The sequence below is a fragment of the Tyto alba genome, unplaced genomic scaffold, assembly GCF_018691265.1.
Source record: "Tyto alba isolate M040663 unplaced genomic scaffold, T.alba_DEE_v4.0 Super-Scaffold_41, whole genome shotgun sequence".
Classification (NCBI taxonomy): domain Eukaryota; kingdom Metazoa; phylum Chordata; class Aves; order Strigiformes; family Tytonidae; genus Tyto; species Tyto alba.
In genome coordinates, this window is record NW_024881317.1 from 11,538,656 (window position 1) to 11,557,972 (window position 19,317).

The 19,317-nt window shown below is 38.5% G+C and overlaps 1 protein-coding gene across 1 annotated transcript; it reads left to right on the forward strand.

Moving 5' to 3' along the window:
- Nucleotides 1-503: 503 nt before the first annotated feature.
- On the forward strand, nucleotides 504-19,098 carry SLC27A2 (solute carrier family 27 member 2). The gene is given in 11 exon segments (XM_032982941.2): nucleotides 504-654; nucleotides 8,235-8,444; nucleotides 9,660-9,818; nucleotides 10,347-10,470; nucleotides 11,958-12,148; nucleotides 12,495-12,593; nucleotides 14,129-14,318; nucleotides 14,932-15,029; nucleotides 17,596-17,641; nucleotides 17,643-17,724; nucleotides 18,826-19,098. Coding segments are annotated over 11 exon segments (1,524 nt in total). The 3' UTR covers nucleotides 19,000-19,098.
- The last annotated feature ends 219 nt before the right edge of the window (nucleotides 19,099-19,317 follow it).

Here is a 19,317-nt window from a genome sequence, read left to right on the forward strand (position 1 = left end):
TTGGTGGTTAAAAAACAACACTGGATTTGGACACATGGATGTCATTTACTCTTCCATCACAAATTAATAAAAATGGCCAAGTCAAAATTTGGTGGAAATGAATAATTTTAAAATCTCCTGAGGTCAAGGCTCAGCTAAGATTTCTGCTTAATCCTTACCTTTTCATCTCCCCTTGGCCACTTCAGTTCTTGACAGATAACAAGCCCTCAGCAGAGTAGAGAGAGCAAGTAGCTTGCTCACAACGACTGGGATACCTGTACCAACCTAACTATCTGAACTAACTTTTGCTGGCATAGTTCTGGAATGATTTTGGCTGTGTATCTGTAAAGAACTACAGAATTCAAAACCTATTTATGGGATGGAAACATTTTCTCAACTCCATGAAAGAGAATCAAGTAAGGTTCCCCTTGGAGTTTCTGTATTAGGAGATGAGGTAATTCCTGAGCTTTGACAGCTCCCTTCCCTGATCTTGAAGAGCACATCTGTTCTGATGAATCCTAACCATGTACCATCCAAGGAAGATGAGGGTGGGCTCAGTGCCAAGAATCTGGTTACTATTCAACGCTAGGAATCTCTCACATGTTGCTGTAGAATATTACAATTTTGTTCCTAGAATTTCATACCAGCTGCTTCTAACAGCTCTTCAACAGAAAGGTGAGTCTCACTATGATTCAGACAGCTTCACCTAGAATTTCTTTAGCCAGTCATAAGTGAGCAGAGAGCTAAGTCTAAGCTCACCACTCAATATAAAGAATTAAGATTTTTAACTTCAATAGCCTAGAAACAAATATGGTATTTTAAGGAGATGTGGTGGCAATTTTCTAGCAAAGCAAGTTCTTTGTTGCAAAACGCCAATTTCTTGAAATGAAAGGGTTTCATCAACAGGTCTTAGGTCCAATAAATTTACACAGAACAGAGGGAAGGTTCCCTTTCCTTCCTCCACTTTCTGCTTCAGTTTTCCACACATGCTGCTGGGAGGACAGACACTCACAGTGTGCTGTGAGTGCTACATGTATGCTACAAGCCTTCTGTCTTTGCAGCAAAATGGTTAAATCTCCAGCTAGAGCTACTAGAGGCTTTTGAAGACCAGGTCCCCTCTCAAGATACCATATATGCTTCTAATCAGTGGGCTAAACTACTAAGTCATGGCATGCAGGATGGAGTAGCTAAGATACATAGTTATTAACTGTATACATAGTAATAATGTTGCCATTTCATGCTACCCTACCAACCCACCCCTCAACTTCTGTGGAATGTAGCAGATCTCCTGTATGTCTACACTATTAGATATCTATATGTGCAGCATACAAATCTGGACTATCTGTATGGTTTTGTCTAATGAGTCATGGCATGTTTATTCACAGCCAGATTGCACCTTTTTTATCTTTTAAAAACAGTGTCATTAACATAAAGGAATGTAGAAGAGCTTGTGACAGAGTGCAGCAAAGTAAAGGCACCCTGTAACAGCTAGATTTCTTGCTTTCTGGAGGGACCTGGGTAATCCATTAGACAAAACTTCATTGGAAATTCCAGTGTCACAGGAGCGGTTCACTCACTTTGAAGACTTTTTTTGGAGGTTGGTGATTGCATAATATATTTCAGTGAACAAAGCTGTCAAAACAGCTGCAGATTGGACTAGCAAGTCAGCTCATCTAGCTGACCTACTAGAAATCCTGATGCATTACAAATTTGTACACATCATCCCTCAGAAGTGGGGAGAGATCTGGAAAAATACCAATAAACTGCTTATGCTAGCAGAGTGTAAGTGGTGCCAGAGCATTCACTGACCTTCATCTCCTGAACCTCTGCCAGACAGGGAGGACAAAAATGGAATGGCTTGAACTATGCCATGAGTAGGTTCAGTGATTCATATCTCCATAGACTATGAACTTGGTTCTCACATTTACAAAAATTATTTTTCCTGGTTAATAGACACCTTTCACCCCTTCCCAAGTGGGAAGGGAACAGAAGGAGAACTGTAGTAGCTGTGAATTTTAAAATAGGGCAGAAAGTCATTTGAAACTGGAAACTGAAGATTAAAGACTTCAGTTTAGCAATCCTGAAGAATACCCAATCAAGGCTTTCAGTGGGAAGAGTCAGGTGAAACAGGTAAGAAAAGAACAAACCCAGCTGTCCTGTTATACAGGTTGACTGAAGCCACAAGTCATCCACTCTGAATCCCATCTCTCTGCCATTCATCACTAATTAGATAAGTGTTAGTCTGTGGTATGATTATTGTCACTTGAGCTAGCTAGAATGGAGCATGCTGCCTTGTACCATTACAGTGAGGTCTCCCACCAAACCATAAAAAAGTAGAAAACGGGAAAAGAGAGGAGTCTCTCTGCACAGAAAATGCTACGGCCTGGAGCATTTTATGGTTATCCAGCATAAGGACTGCTGGGCTTTCCCACGCTCCCTGTCCACATCCCTTCCCCTTAACCAACAGTATCAGTAAGCTTGAATCCCAATTCAATACAAACTTCCAGTTACTTGTTACCCTCTGGTGACATCTCGTGGATCAAAGCAAGATATCCCTGCCTTCTGGCAAACCCTGCAAAGCCTAGAGCGTCTGAACCTGCAGAGTGGAAGTCTCTTTCACGAGTCTAAGGAGCTCTATGGCATCTGATAAGGTTTAGCTTTTCTTTATATTTTCCTTCCTTTCCTGCTCTGTGGATAGTGCAAATGAGTAGTGTAACAACAAGCCCCCTACAAAGAACTGAAAATACAGGTAAGCAGGAAAAAAACAAATGAGAGTAAAGCACAGAAATTGAGAAAACAGGACAGTAGTGAATAAATTTCATTAACTATATTTTCTATCAATAAAACAGATTCTTGTGTCTAAGGCTGAGTAAAGCAAGTGTTAAGCAATTAGGATTTTATAGCTGAAGTCAAGGGGAACCTATGCACTGCTTGTCACTGTGGCTCATTGTACCCTGAAAATATTAAGGAACTAACCCTCCCACTACGCCTGTGCATCATTCACAGGGGCTGGAACTAAAGACTCAGCTCGAGTTGTAACAGGAAGAAATGGAAAAGTCAGTAATAATTTGCTAAAAATATTGATTTTGGATGGTTAATTTTGGAGCCTCCATTTCAAAATACTTAGGCATTTATTGTGTATGTTAAATTTATATAAGTTTATTATATAAGTTTAAATTATAGCTTCATTATGCAGGAAAAGATCACTTCTACATAACAAGGAATACAGTCCCTTGTGACCTCTACAGGCACCCTGAAATGCAATCCATCGTCCATGGAGGATATTGTTGTATAGAAAAGAGAGTTCCATGAATGTCAGCTATCATGGAGCTATTGCAGAAACATATCTGTTTTTCAAGTGCTCCCACAAAGCATTAGGAGACTTAAAGCTGGAAATGAGGAGACTACAGATATGGAGCATACATGGGAAGTCATAAACTCATTAACTGAGCACCCACTGGAAAAACAGTGAGCAGCCATGAGCAGCATATTTTCGCCACACAGCCTATGACTGTGCAGGCTCTGAAGGGATGCTTGGGCAGTGCCAGATGTTGGCAAGAGGCCTTCTGCAGAGCTGGGTCCATAGGCAACATCCAGCACAGGACAGCACTGCCCACTGCTCATGGTGGGCCAAGCACTTGACCACTTTCCAGCAAGGCTCAAGCACACATGCTCCTTGTAACACTTAACGAGTGTCAACCTGTCATAGGAAGCTCCATCAGCTTTCCCCAAAAAATCAGCATTTAGGGTAGCTAATTGGGGGAAAAAAAAAAAAAAAAAAAAGAAGAGGTTAAAATACGAAATAGGGTTTATTGCACTATAAAACCTAGCAAACAACTAAGTCAATTAAAAAAGCACTCCTTATCCCTAGACTAACAATACTTTAATTGATACTTGGTTCAGCAAAAATACTGAAGCTTACATACTGCAGTTTATAGCCAAAGTAACAGCTGTTTGAGCAAAAATATTAACATACATTATGGCAGTCTATACAATTAGTCAAGCACAAAACAGCCTGCCTAGATTAGTAATTCCCTCGCAAAAATAACTTAAAAAACAGAAAATCACCAGCCACTTCAAAGTCATGCCACATCATATACAGCACATTTCATATTAACCTCAAACAGCATATCAATTAACAGTTAATTACCTATTAAAACTGCTATAGCAATGAGAAATACTTGAACAAACAAAACTATATCTAGCAGTGGACCAACACAACTTCACACCTCGGGATTACTGAAGAAAAGCAAATTGTCTCAGTCTGTAGCACAGAAAAATTCCCAACAGGGCTTTGTGTGGTTTTAGAGAACACAACAAAACTTGGTGCTAAATAAAAAGTATCAGATGGAACACTACAGACATAGGTAAGTAGGGCTTGGTAAATGTTAGAGAAAATAACAGGAACTGAAGAAGTGTAGTTTATTTCAAATTTGGAGGCTACCCAAATTCCTAGTAATGCTGACATAATTACTGTTTAAACTGTTGAATTCTAGTTGCTATTGCTAGGTTAAGCATCAGTAAATATTGCCTCTGAAATTTAATTGTCTCAGAAAGCTAGCTAGCTCATGACTAAAATATTCGTAGAGCTGAAAACCTCTATGAAGATCCTGTAATTTGGAAACAGTGGAAAAGGTTTATCTCAAGGAAAAGCTTAGAAGAACACTGTATTATGAAAGAGCTGGCCAGCAAACCAAGTATTTGTTGTGTGAAAATTTACAAGTTTTTAAAGAAATTAGTCCTGAATAATAAGGCAGACAAAGGTCCTTCAGAATGTCACTGGGGTGCATTCATGATCAATTAACCTCAGGCTTTTAGCTCTCCGGGCTGCTGATTATGATTCTCTACTAAAGTTACAGAACTAATGCCACTGGCCATGTGAGAAAGTCAGAGATGTAACTGAAGAAAAGGTTAAATAGGAAAACTCTTCTTCAGAAAGCCCATTGCAGGACCACAACACAATATTGCTACACACTTCTGAGCAAGAAGCTGGAAATTAGTTATGGTAGTTCAGCAGTGTTTTGGAAAGACTGATTGTGGACGTAGCCAACAGAGTGTACTAACTTCTCGTACTTGTCCCAGGCAGTTACCATTAGATAAAGAAGCTTTCAAAAACATTCTGTAGCTTTTGCAGCAGTGAAGTAACTTGTAAAAAATTCCTGAGGCACAGGTTTGAAACAGTAGCTCTATTACAGAAGAACTGTAAAAAACCTCTTGATTTTTTCAAATGCTAAAGCCTAATGATGGTCAAAATTTACCCTAGACATAAACCAGTTAATTTTCTCCTGCACTAAGTCCCTGACCCAGCTCCTCACTCGGTCCCATAAATTCTAAGCTGGCTCATGGAAATGAGTATGTGAGCAGGAAAGGCAACACCAGCTGTAGGTCATTTGCAATCCACCAGGTCCAGTTTCGACTGCAGAAGCTGCCTGGGAGGTCTGACCACAGCTAAGCTAAATGGACGGCTCTGCTTCCTCCCACCCTGCTTGAACATCCAGCAGGATGTGTTACATTAGAGCTAGCCACAGCTCACCTAACAGCAAAGTGAATTTATCTGGCAGGGGAAACAAAGTCTGCAGTGAAGAAAAGGGTTTTCTGGCAGACCGAGGGCCTGAATCAACTCCCCTTGTGGTGAGAAGTATCAGATTTGACATAAAAGGGGAGCAGAAAACTGTGACCAAGAGGGCAGGAAACTGTACCCTTGGTGGCTCTGAGAAAAATACAAAATTAAAAATATTTTTTTTAAATGAAAGGAAAAGCAGACCTTATTCACAGTAATAGCTGCTTAAACTTCACCAAGAAAAGCACTGAGTGCTGGTCACTGGGTCCAGTGAAGGGTGAAATTCCTTGAAGTGTGATTCAAGGTTGTCTAAGTAACTAATGTGTCTCTTAGCCTTGGACAAGAGCAAGGCAGACAGACTGAGACTGTAAACTCCTTATGTGCATCTAGAATACTAATAAATGTGGGGGCGGTTGATTAAAAAAAAATAATAATTCAGTCACACCCCAGATTTTCAGCTGGCTCAGCTCCTATTAGACTGTCTACCACCTAGGGAGGCATAGCACCAATGCTGCCACAAGACGAGGGTAGGAATGTGTTCTCCAGGCAGCTCACACTTAATCTGCCAGGAAGCCTCATCCTAAATTTCTCCTTGCGTGAACCTTGACTAGGTTTGGCTGCCTTTGCCACTGGTGGCTGCAGCTTCCAAAGGGGACGCACAGATGGCCTGTGTCCCATGCAGGATGCATTCAGCATCTGAGAGAGACGTACCAGCCCTGACTGTTAAGAAAGACGCCAACCTTCTGCCCTGAATCTGCGTGTCTCTTCTGCTGCACCAGCTTCTGGCACGACCACGTCGGGGTGCACCGCCTGCCGCGCTCCAGCTCCCTGCAGCTGTCCCCTCAGGCAGGCCGCCTCTATAGGGAGCGGCCGCCAGCAAATCAGGCCGCTCTTCTGGGGGGCACATCGAGGCCTGGGAGGGACGATCGACCGCGGGGGCCACTCGGCACCGGCGGGGGCCACTCGGCACCGGCGGGGACTCGCCGCCCCGGGGCTGTGAGGAGGTGGCCGCGGCCGTTGGCCCGCCCCGTCCCTCCTGAGGCGCGAGGCGCGGCAGCTGCTCGCGAGCGCGCGGCGGGAAGGGAGAGGAGGGCGGCGGGCTGCCCGCCCTGTGCGCGGCGCTGGCGGGGCTGCTGCTGCCGCCGCCGCTGCTGCTGAGCCGCGCCTGACCCTGCTTCTTCCAGGACCTACGCTTCGCCCTCACGATGGCGCGGGTAGCCAGGAGGAGCGGGGAGCCGGGGCCCGCCCGCCCGCTCCTGGACGCCTTGGCGCAGCGCTTTGAGCTCTGACACCTTGTTAGCTGCTCGGTAAGGGTAACGATAGCCCTCAATCGTAAGCAACAGGATTAATTCAGTTACGTTCACACAAATGTCCAAATTGGAAATAAGCAAGATAATGCAGAAGAATCCTCCCGCTTCAGCTGGACAGCGACTTAAGACACATGAAAGTGGTTGAAGTCTATAGAAAAGCTTTTGTCAGGTTTCAGTTCAAAGAAAAAGGCATGAACCCATGTAAACAAACCGTACTCCTTTTCCATAAAAGAGACTTTGACATATTAGTATGTCTAAAATGGATAGCTGCATTTTGTTCCATAGACCTCATTTCATGCCCAGTTCTTTATATTTGTATGTATATGCATGCATACATACAGTATGAATGACTGATCATATGGGAAATCAAAAGATACTCTTTCTCTGCCTGCAGTTAACTTCTATGTGAATACATACTCTGTTACAACTTAGTTGAACTCATTCATCTACTGTATGCAATTGAAGTATTCTATATGCGCCAAAACTTTAGGAGTTCAAATGAAATCTTCTCCTTTTGTGATAAATTTCTGCCTGAGAATAAATTCTGTGCAATCTCTGAACTTTCAAAATTAATCAGTATTTGAGATATTAGCATATGTGGGGAAAGCTATTGTGTAGGATAGGAAATGTACTTTTCTTCCTTCTATAACATACTTGCCTCAAATTTTCTAAGAAAGCCTTCAGCTCTGAGGGGGGGAAAAAAAAAAAAAAAGTAAAAGAGTAAAAGGAAAAATTGAGCCTTTTTGGTAAAAATTTACTACTACAGGCTTAACTCCACTAGTGCTTGCTGGACATCAGGAGAGGAAAATCTATGTCCTTTCTGTTGGACCTTGATTCTCTCTGTCCTTATTAAGTTTCATCCTTTATTAACTTGCTATTCCATCCAGAAGATAAATATTGTCTCATCAGAACTCACCGTCACATGAGATCCAGTCTGTGTGCTTTCACAGATAAGTTCCTGGAAAGAAATATGCTGAGTTCATTAATACAGTTTATATGTCATTAAAGTTACTTACATCTACAATAAAATACTGATTTCAAAGTTTATTGGAAGGTTATTTATCTCAGTGAAAGTTTACTCAGAGTTGGTTATCTCTAAGGTGCCACCTCATTAGATACTTGCATAAAAGGCCTTATTTTATCTCCGACATGCACTATAGCATCTAAGGAGAAGAACTCTCCTCCCACTCAGCTTTACTCCCAGTTCTGTCGGGAGACACTGTTCCTTTTCAGTCCTTTTTGCTGGATTCTAAAACGATTCAAACGTGAATTTCTCCAACAGCAGCTAAATTGGAAAGCTGCTGAACCAAAGTTGATGCACCAGTAGTATAGTTCACAGAATAATACAGAATTTTCTTATAATACTTTTTTCTCTCCTCTTTAAGAACTGAAGGAATCTGTTGAAGAAATACTGCCGTTCTTGAAGAAAGAAAATGTTAAAGTTTATTATTTAAGCAAGACATCTGCTACAGAAGGAGTTGAGAACCTTTTTGATATAGTAGACGCTGCTTCCAATGAGACTACTCCATTGTCTTGGAGATCAGATGTAACCTTTAAAACTCCTGCCATGTACATTTATACTTCTGGTACTACAGGTAATGTAAATTCACAAAGAACAGGCCACATTCTTCCTGACATTGTGAGGTTTTGGTAAGGAAAGAAAACCTGTTACTTCAGATTAATTCCTACTCTCATTCATTCCCCCTCAGGAAACTGAAAATTGGACATCCGTATCTAAAACCAAAAAGCATGCAGAATATAGACTGACTTTAAGCACAAAATCTGGGGAGGGGGACTGAAGTAAAAGCCAATTAAACATACAAGTTTTTTGCCAGTAAGGTCACTAGACATTGCTGCCCTAAGTATGTGTCTTGGCACACAATTTATAATCAGTATCTTTGGATCATGAACTCTAAATGCTGGACATTAAGTTTTTGGCTGTCAGAGTACCAAAAATAGTGAGAACAGCACAAAATACATCTAGCCATGGCCACTGTGCAAAATGGCAGCTGGTGTAGGAGCTGCAACTAGCTTTAAAAGCACTTAGCCACAGCAGAAACTGGGTGACAAGGATGAAGATGAACACAATGCCTGAAGGCACTCAAACCTTCATTAGGAAGAGCAGGGTATGCCTCCACACTAGCTCAGTCATTGAACCTCTTAGGGCAGGAACTCCTCTGGAAGGAAGGAAGTACAAATTTGTATCCTATTTGGCTGTAGAAGGCAAATAACTCAGGTGTCCTTCATCCTTGTTAAGGGCTCTAACATCTCTGTTCTTACAGAATATGCAAGCACAACCATCCTTTTGTCTTCTAGCATCTGTTTCAGCAAGCAATCAGTTCAACTATGTCTGATGGAAAACCAAGAAGAGATTTTGTAGTATGAATTCAGGTTTCATTTAGGATGACTCAGACCTTCAGGGAGATACCGATTTCCAGAAGAGATGCAAGATTTGAGATTAACCTCTGTTTTAGCATTTCCATTCCCTTTGCTTAGCATGCTAGATTCTCTAGATCCCATTTCTTCATTTTCTAGGTAGTTCTTATTCCTATGTACCATAGTATTGGGAATTTGGGCACTTAGTGGCGGATAATAACCTAAAAGTTACCTGTGGGAAGACATATCCTCAGTAAGGCTAAATGCCAATGTGTTGCGTAGACACAAGCTGCATACCTCCCTGAACTCTGGAACTATCACCTGTATCAGTGAATTAGAGAAATTTTTTTCTTAAGCCCTTGTGAAACCGACTGGTCTTACTATGTTTATTGTTCAAGTGAAGTTACCACACCTTTTTGCTTGATTTTAAACAGATCTTCCCAAAGCTGCAGTGACTAACCATGAACACATAATGCTAGCTTGTGGTTTGTTTGATGCTGGCAATGTTACCTCAGAAGATACTGTGTATACTGCTCTACCAATCTATCATAGCTCTGCGCTCCTCATTGGAGTCCATGGATGTATCATGAAAGGTACAGTGCACTTGACTAGTACCAATGAATGTGTTACTGTGCAGAATTCATTCATGGATGTGATCACAGATACAGTAAGCCTTTCCCTAGCTACCAGACTTTGAGATCGAATAATTGATTATATATATCTCTGTTACTAGCAACTCTGTAAGTCAAGAGACATTCTCATTTCTCTGTTGTCTTCATATGACTTGCACAGGTCTTCATCCTGTACAAATTTTATTTCATTACCTGGATAAATAGGATATATCCTATCTTACATGACAAATCTTTGCAGAGTTTTAGGGTAAATTAGTACAGAGTTTCATCCACAGTAATAGCCTTTAACTTGTCATGAATAGAAACAGAAGTTAAACCAATTATTCAGCATGGATTGTATTTCAATATGTTTTAGGAAGAATACTTCCAAAAGCCATATAACCCTAATTCTGCAAGTTTTCTACAATGTTGTGCTAAGAAATTCTATATGGTCTTATAATATAATAAGAATTGTTCTTTCTGTTATTTGTTTTGCTTCTTTCTACACAGGTGCAACTATTGTTTTGTGTGCCAGATTTTCAGCAAGCCAGTTCTGGGATGATTGCAGAAAATATAATGTAACAGTGATACAGTATATTGGGGAAGTGCTTCAGTATCTATGCAGTGTGCCACAGTTAACACTAATTGCCTTTCTTCTTTGGCTAATTCAGTTACTGGGAATATTTGTTATATTATGCTTAAAAACTAACCATAAGGGAAGGGGGGAAAAAAAGCCCAACAAAAACCTTCCCTAATGAGGTCTGTAATCTCATTGTATACTAACATAAACATTTTTCAAGGGAAAAAAAAAAAAAAAAGGAGCTTTTTGCTTGAATTAGTAATTCTTTTGAATAGTGGAACAATGGCAATCCATTAATTGACATTCTGTTAAAATGGATAGAGAAAACACTCCCTTTGTATAAGCACTCCAGCTGCTAACCAAAGATGAGGAGTTCTCTAGGAACCACCAGACCTCTGTTTTGGGCAATTTGCCTTTTTGGGGTTTTTGTTGCTAAGATGTCCTAACCCAAGATTGTCAGGCGATCCCCGAATAAAAGCGTTAATGTGATTATTTAAAAAGGGCCCTCTCTGAAGATGCACTTAATGCACTGTCTTCATAGGCACTTTCCTGCCAAGATCCCTGCGATCATATTAGTTAATCCTCAATTTCAAAAATGTGTTTGCATGAAATGACTTTCACAGAGGTAGGCATATCAAACTGCATTGCCCTCTGCACTGTATTTCCTGAAAGACATACAGCAAACATACTTACTCTACAAATACACATTCCAGTCTCTTACTGACAGAATAGTCTTATTCTTTCAACAAAGTATTCCAAGTTAAGAAGACAGTATATATTTAAAAAGACTGTGCATTAAAATACTATTAAATTATGTAATAAAAGAAACAGTTGGAGAAAAAGGCAGGAAGTGGGACAAAAGAGCAGTTCCATATTTTGTAAAATTCTCTCAGGCTATTGTTACTCATTAGCACATTAGGTATGTTTATGAATTACAAGTGTCTGACCCAGTCCACTACTTCCTACTGTTGAGAATATAAACATCTAAGAGAAGGTATAAACAGATTGCCATCCTCACTGTGTTTATCGCTTTACTGTAGAAACAGAAAGATCAAATAGCACTATTAAAAGTGATATGAAATATGGTAATAGAATTTTTAGCAGGCTCAATCCTGCACTGACAATGGCAGAAGGGATCTCCTTTCCATCCAAACACCATTTTAAATCCTGCAAATGTTTTGCCAAATTCAGGGTAAATTACACTCTTCTTACAGGTAGTCACCACAAGGCTTACAAAAAAAATAGTTTAACACTGTGCCTGAGTGTCATTCTGGTTTTCTGCGTAGAATTATTTGTTCCTGCCTTCATCCAAATCAAGTTAACTATTATCTGCAGTTAGATATACAGCCTAACTTGCTCAGTAATTTCTTTTCCTTTTCCACATCAGGATCATGAGCTTAGGTGTAATGATGTTTGCACACAATTTTCTTCAGAATATGTTCGAGACTTTTAGACTAAAGCTTTCTTCAGTTTTCCAGAAGTGGAAATTCTGCTGTCACTCAGCAGAAATGTAAAATCATGACTGTTTCTTATTTCTAGAGAAACAATGATCAGGATCACAAAGTCAGACTTGCCATAGGAAATGGAATAAGGGCTGATGCTTGGAGGGAATTTATATGAAGATTTGGAAACATTAACAGTTTGGAGTTTTATGCATCAACTGAAGGAAGCATTTCTTTTGTTAATTACACTGGAAAAAATGGTGCAGTGGGAACAGTAAACTGCCTGCAGAAGATAAGAATAACAACAAAACCTGGCATGTTGCCCTTCTTGGTGAAGTTTGGTGTATTTCCAAGGGCATATACCAGGCCACTTGTATGACAAGTTGGGAAGAACCCAAGGGTCAGTTATGTATTTGTTTAGGGAGAAGATCCCCCCAAGTACAGTCTATAGCTCCCCATGCTAGATGTCACAGATATCTCTCACTAGTTCAGGCAAAAAACCCCATGTAGACACAACACATCCAGTTGAAAAGAGATGAATTTGGCTCCTGTTAAATAGAAAGCTAAGTAGTATAATTCTGAAAATATTTTTCAAAGATTGAATATTCGTGTGTATACATTCTGCAAATTTTCACTAGAAAATCTTACACTATGAACTCAATAAATATGACGTAGAGAAAGATGAACCAGTCCAAGATGAAAATGGATACTGCATAAGAGTTCCCAAAGGTAAAAACTTAACTCCTTTAAAAAATTTCAGAAAGGTATTTACTTTTTAAAATTACATCTCTGCATCACTTGTATCGGGAAAGAAGCTAAGAACTGCCATTGAGTCAGCCAGGTTTTTAAATACAAGTTAGAAAATATGTAACAAATCACATACTATTGTAATACAGCTTAACAGAAAGGTAAAGTGCAGTGGGGAATGCAGCATCTGTATACTTAGATTTTAATAACTTGTCTAGTTTTAATAATGGACATGCTAGCATTTTTGAATACAGTTCCTGACTTTCAGCAGGAGCTATTTAATTCTTCTCAAACTTTGTACTTAACATGCCCCTAAAGAAACATTTGCAAAATAAAAAGCAGTTCTCTTTTCCAGCAGTGGGTGGAACTTCTGCCATTGGCAACAGAGAAAGCACACATGAAAATTATATTTTTGTAATATATATTAGTATCAGTTTTTGTAGGAGAGATTTATATACTGTCACAGGCAAACCTGTGTTTAAACCAGATATTTGTGATACTTTTTGATTTTGTTGCATTCTGTTACATGTGTAGTCATTCCTGTGAGGATGGAAATGCTTACCTTCTCTGTGTGTAAGGGAACAGGTGGACAGGTTACCAACTGTGCTAAATTCTCATTGCTGAGGAATATACCAGTTACATTAAGAGCGTCTGCCCCACGGGGCGTCCTCTCCTATGCCGACTCTTCCTACCCAGTCTCTTGAGTTGGGATGTGCACACATATATTCCATATTTATATAAATGCGCCCAATGTTTAAGTTGCTGATCTGCAGAGATGTGGAAAATATCTGAAATTTAAGAGAGAAAACCATTTAAAAGAAAAAAAAAAAAGTGACTTATTTTGTATAGAGAGAAAATTCTCTCCAACTTGCGACATCCATGCAAAGCCCTATGTAACATGGGGTTGAGTTTCAGTTTACATAAACATATAGGTCTTCCTGCTTCCTTCATAAATTACTTCAGCTCTAGCACATGAAAGACTAAAGAACGTACTAAGCAGCCTGTTAGTCTGTTTTGCATTCAGAGCAAACCCAACATGTGGTTCCTAAATCCAACTGAATCTTCTGGTTGAGGAGTAAGGCTGCCCCACGCCAACTGAGTTACGTGGAAGTAGCCTGTACCAATGGTCACCTTCTAAAGACATGCCTGATGCTATGTGTAAGTTTCCTTTGTAGACACAGCTCCTATAGAGTCATGTGTTTTAAACAGAGGTTTATGAAGCTGTCTAGAGAAACTGAGCAAATATTTTCCACTTACCAGGCAAGACCTCAGGGATTCTGTTCTACTGCATTAATACAAGCAGGTGATAAATTGTATTAGCTACTGGCATTTTTGTGGGCTAGTGAATTGAGAGATGAAACTCAATCTGTACACTCACAACGGATTTTAAAATCTGATTATGAAAAAATTCTCAAATAACTCTATAACATCTGCAAACTTCACTGATGTAATGAAAATTAGTTATTTTTTGGCAATTTACACTGTGCTTTTTAAGCAAATGTTTTTCCTCTTCATGGGTAAACCTGGACTACTGATCTGCAAAATCACCCAATATGCACCATTTAGTGGCTATGCAGGAGCAAAAGAGCAAACAAAGAAGCAATTAAGAGATGTCTTCCAAAAAGGGGATTTGTATTTTAATTGTGGTGACCTTTTAGTGATTGACAATGATAACTTCATTTATTTCCATGATCAAACTGGGGACACATTCCAGTTAGTTTATTTATTTAAATGCTTGTCACAAGAGAAAATTCTAACTCATTCTCAGGTTTGAATTAATATCCAGTATTTCCTACTGACTGATGAAGAGGAATTTCTCTGATTTCAGTCAGAAAAAGAGGACTCCAAGTCACGTCCACTGTTGTATTTTATCAATTCTGTTCATAGTTACATACAGAGCCTACAAGAGGTTCAGCTTAGGGTGATCAATGAATGCTATTTTGAACAGTCAGAAACCAGTCAAATTCATAGAACAAAAACATTGTGGTTTCACACTCACTATACATTTAAAACTCAGAAAGCATAGAGTCTAGGATGGAGTCTAAGGTAAGTAATATTTTAGGATTTTGATTGTTTAGAGCCATTTTAAGCATGATTAAACTAACTGTGTTAGAGTCTTCTGAGATTTGAATAATCTGGAATGTGTTGTTGAATTTTGAGGCATGTTTTTCTCTACTTTTGATAACAAGTTCCTTGTTCTAGTGCAAAAGTGCTTTCTGATCTTAGCTCCGTGCTCAGCCCATTGTAAAGTCAGACATTAAAACACTAGAGAACACGATATGTAATACACATAGAAATCGTGACTATTGACTGCTTATTTTCCCAGGTGGAGAGGGGAAAATGTTTCTACAACAGAAGCTGCAGATGTTTTAGGACTGATTGACTGTGTTCAAGAAGATATTATATATGGAGTATCTGTTCCAGGTATGAATGAAATACTTAAAGTATTTCAAGAAAATAATTTTTAATACATTGACAAAATATCAATATGCTGAACTGCAGAGTACAGCTAACCCTCCTTCAGGTTATTTTTGTAAACTACATCTGATATGTTCCATCATTTAAATGTATGAAATATTAGTTATCTAAAAAAACATAGCCAAAGCTTATATTAATGTAGTATGACAAGAATACTAACAGGAGAATGGAAGAACACTTGAGATAAAGTATTTTAGATATAAACGTTCTTGTATCTTTTACAGGAATACAGCTCTGCAATTAGTATAGAGTGAGACAAACAAAATAACTTGAATGTCTAGAAGCGCAAGAACACCACTTAAGAAATTGATTCCTCCCGTTTTTAGCTTTCTTTAGTAATTTGAAGGAATACAAAAAGTTCTGACATGCTTATTGCCTCTTTTCTACTCAAAAATCTACAAAATCTTTGAACTTTTATAAACTCTTTAAGTGCTCATGGCACCTTTTTTTTGCTTTTTGCCATTTTTTTTTTTTTAATTTGAGAAGCATTGCTGCTAAAGGCAGTTTCCCTGAAATATTGGAAAACAAAAGAGGGAACAGATAGCTTTACTGTACTTTCTTGTCTCCTGTATTTTGGAGGTACCTTCCTGTCCATGTTTCTCATTTACCCAAGATCCACAGGACTCCCATCTAGCTCCTCACTGCGTTTGAGTTTATGCAAAGACATAATCAACCGTTGCAACGGATAGTTAAAATTAAACCCATTCTTACAGTGTAACGTAGGGATCTGAAATCAAACAAACAAGGTTAGATTCAATTGAAATCCTGAGTATTGCATTGCACAGGTGGTTTGGACTAGGTGGCAAAATACACCGCATATCCTTAGGGTAGTCTAAGGAGGAGGAAGAATTTTGGAGCCACTATTAATTAACAGATAAGTTAACAAGTATAAACAGATCAATCATTAATTAATTAACAATAATAATTAACAGGTATCACACTTTTCCAGAAAGGCTTCCAGACTATGGTATATCATAACATGGGTCACATCAATGACAGTATTTTGGAATTGAAAGGTGTGCTAGAGACACCACTCTCCCTACATCCACCATTTTCTTCCATCATTTATTCAACATGTGAGAGATTCTGTTAAGGTTATGATCCACTCACTAATTCCTCTACTAAAAGTGGAATACATGAGCATAGAAATGCCCAGTGTTTCTGAGGCTAGAATAACAAGACTGTTTATAAACCAAGATGATCTATTAGAATAGTGAATTTAATCAAATAAACAAACTTTTTATTAATCATGTATGTCTTTGCTACAGCTGTTGATCTAAAATTAAAGCCTCTTTCTTTAAATCACTCTTGTTTTCAGCTGCTTTGTGGTAGGGATAAACACACAGCTGCCCTAGGAGATATTTCAAAAGAAAGACATAATCAAACACATAAATGGTCTAGAGTTCTTTATGTATTTCTCAGATTACACTTTAGGAGATGAGGAAAATACACTCTTATTCTCAATGCTCTTGTAAAACCACATAGAAGAGGTGTTAATACCTAATTATGGAGCAACTTTACAGAAATGAAAAATATTGTTCAAACTGGTTCTCACCTTACATTTGTGTAAGAACTGGGTGGATTGTGGTTTGGGTTTTCTTTTCTGTTTTATATGGCACAAAAATATTTGTACTTTAGTAATGTAGCTGGGGGTAATAATATACATCACCTCAGAACTCATTAATTCAACACTCTAGATTTTGAATAAACAAGTTGCCAGGTGTCATCCATACATAGTGTTAAAGGCAAACAGAAACAAGACTCCAAACTGAAGACCAATTCATCTTCAATTAGCATATGCTAGTGCTCTACTTTCATTTAAGCATTAGATGCTACTTTCTGTTTTCACTTCCTCCTGTACACAGTTCTGTGAAAGCATTCATATGGTTGCAATGTAAAACTTTGTATAAGAATATTACCTATTTCTTCTTGCATTACTTGTAATCCCAGAAAACGGAAGGAACACCAAAAGGTTTGCGTTTAAATGGTGTCCCATCCCTCAGCCACCAAAAGGGGAGGGAAGAAGCCATCCCAATATGTAATTAAACAAGTAAAAAATCTGAAGTACTTGGATTTTTGCAGCAAATAATTCATCATTCATATAGTAATAAACAACGGTACACTGGGTCTTATTCCTTTCTGCCCTCTTTCTGCATGGATGAGCTTGTCAGCGCAAGTAGTACAGCATACTTACCATGATTTATTGTAAAGTAAATTAAACCACACAGTTAAGTGCTGCTGCAAGCAGGCTTCTGCCTCAGAGTACTGAAGCTCGATTTTCCAAAGTCTTTCAAAAGAAGGATGATTTTCAAAATGTCTGCCAACTATAATTCTGGTGCTGGGCTTTCAAGAGTTTGGAATCTAGCTCTAATCACTGAGATGTCTAAAGAAAACTGTTAGTATGTTTTCTGAAGTGGTTTAGAAGGAAGTGTTCACTTATAGGAGAAAGAAAAAAGCCTTAAGTTCAAATTTATATATGAACTGTAGTTATTTGTTGTCATTATTCCTTCAGGTTATGAAGGCAGCACAGGAATGGCATGTGTTCGACTGAAGGAAAACTGAATTCAATGGAGAAAGTACTTGCAGACATGTTAACACTCACCTTCCAAACTACGCAAGACCTCATTTTATAAGGATTAAAGTAAACCATCGTTCCTAAGTAGCTTTTGTGTGTCCATCTGCACTGTGTTTTCTCTCTTTTCTATGATGACTATGGACTTCATAGTTATACTAGCAATTCCCAAAAAGGCTTCTTTTGTCTCTCACTTGCTCGTTTACCAATATGAAAATAGAACTGTCCCCAGATGTTTCACTTCAGCCTGAAAAAAAAAAGGTTGCATGAGCAGCTACAGCATACCAGGCACATTTTAACATCTAAAATTAGGAAGATCTCTTAGTAGAAAATACATTTCCTGTTGGATTCCTTCAGCATAGTAACACAGCTGTGTTCTCTCTCTATAGACTCTTCTGTGCAAAATAAAGATACACACACAAACTAAAGCTTGCAAGAGAACTGTCTTGCAAGAGAGGCCTTAGATTTTTATCCTACCAGTGAATACATAGCCAAATTCTAAACTGAAGTTTAACTTGAATTAGGAAAATGTTGCAAGAATGTCACTCTCACTGTATTTCTCAAGTTATTTATTTAAAATAAATATTGCTTCTTTGAGAAAAGTTGCATATTCATTGAGATGACTTAAAAGGACTAACACAGATGCTACCATGCTTAATGATTTAATCAATCTTTAAAATTTTGAGTTATACAAACAAAATAGTAGATGAGTCAAGGCAGTGGTTTGTCTTGCCATCCCATGTAAAGTACAGTGAGTTTTGTCCAGTCTCCACCTGCCATTTTCTCTGCTGCTCTGACAAAAATTCTGCTGTTTTTTGATCTGAGAACAAAATGAAATCATTTTTGGAATAAAACCCTTGATTATTTCCAACTAAAAGCTGAAAACTAGTGTTTTCCTGCCTTATTTAAATAGAATGGTAAGGTAAGCTTTTCAATAATGTTTCTGTGGCCCCAGCACTTCTTACATTCAGAGTAACTAATGGCTCACATATTCCGCAGTCCAGTTGTTATCTGATGAATGCAGATAGTTTAGACCTCTATTAATAAGTCTTCAACTTCTGTGCTGTATCAATTTTCTTTAAATGATTCCCTTTAAATTTAGGAAGCCTAATCTAATTCCCACAATTATATGCTGACATTGATAAGTAGAGATGTAATTTTGTTTTGTAGAGCCCCATTGAACTTACAGCAACTTTTAAGTACCATAAAGTACAACTAGTGGAGGAGGGTTTCAATCCAGCAATCAAAGATTGCCTCAATTTCCAGGATGACAAAGAAAACTTGTATGTCTAAATGGCACAGGACATTTATAACTCAGTAAAAAAACATTATTTCAAATTGTAAACATATCCAAAAATCTGTCTTCTATAATATTCAGTTTTTAAAGCATCTGTTATTCTAACCTTGCCAGGAAATCATCTTTATTAATATTAGCAAATATCAGTATCTGAAGTAAAGTGTGAACGTGAGATTGTTTTAATAAAGCAGAACTTTCTACTTATATCTTAGCCTGGCTTCTCTTCTTCGTACTTTGGATCTTACCTACCTTCCTACTGTGTACGGATGTATTGTTAATGCTGTGAATGTTAATGCAGTGCACCCAAGCATGTGAAAGTAGATACAGTGTAAGACATTTTCATGCAAATATTTATATTCATATTA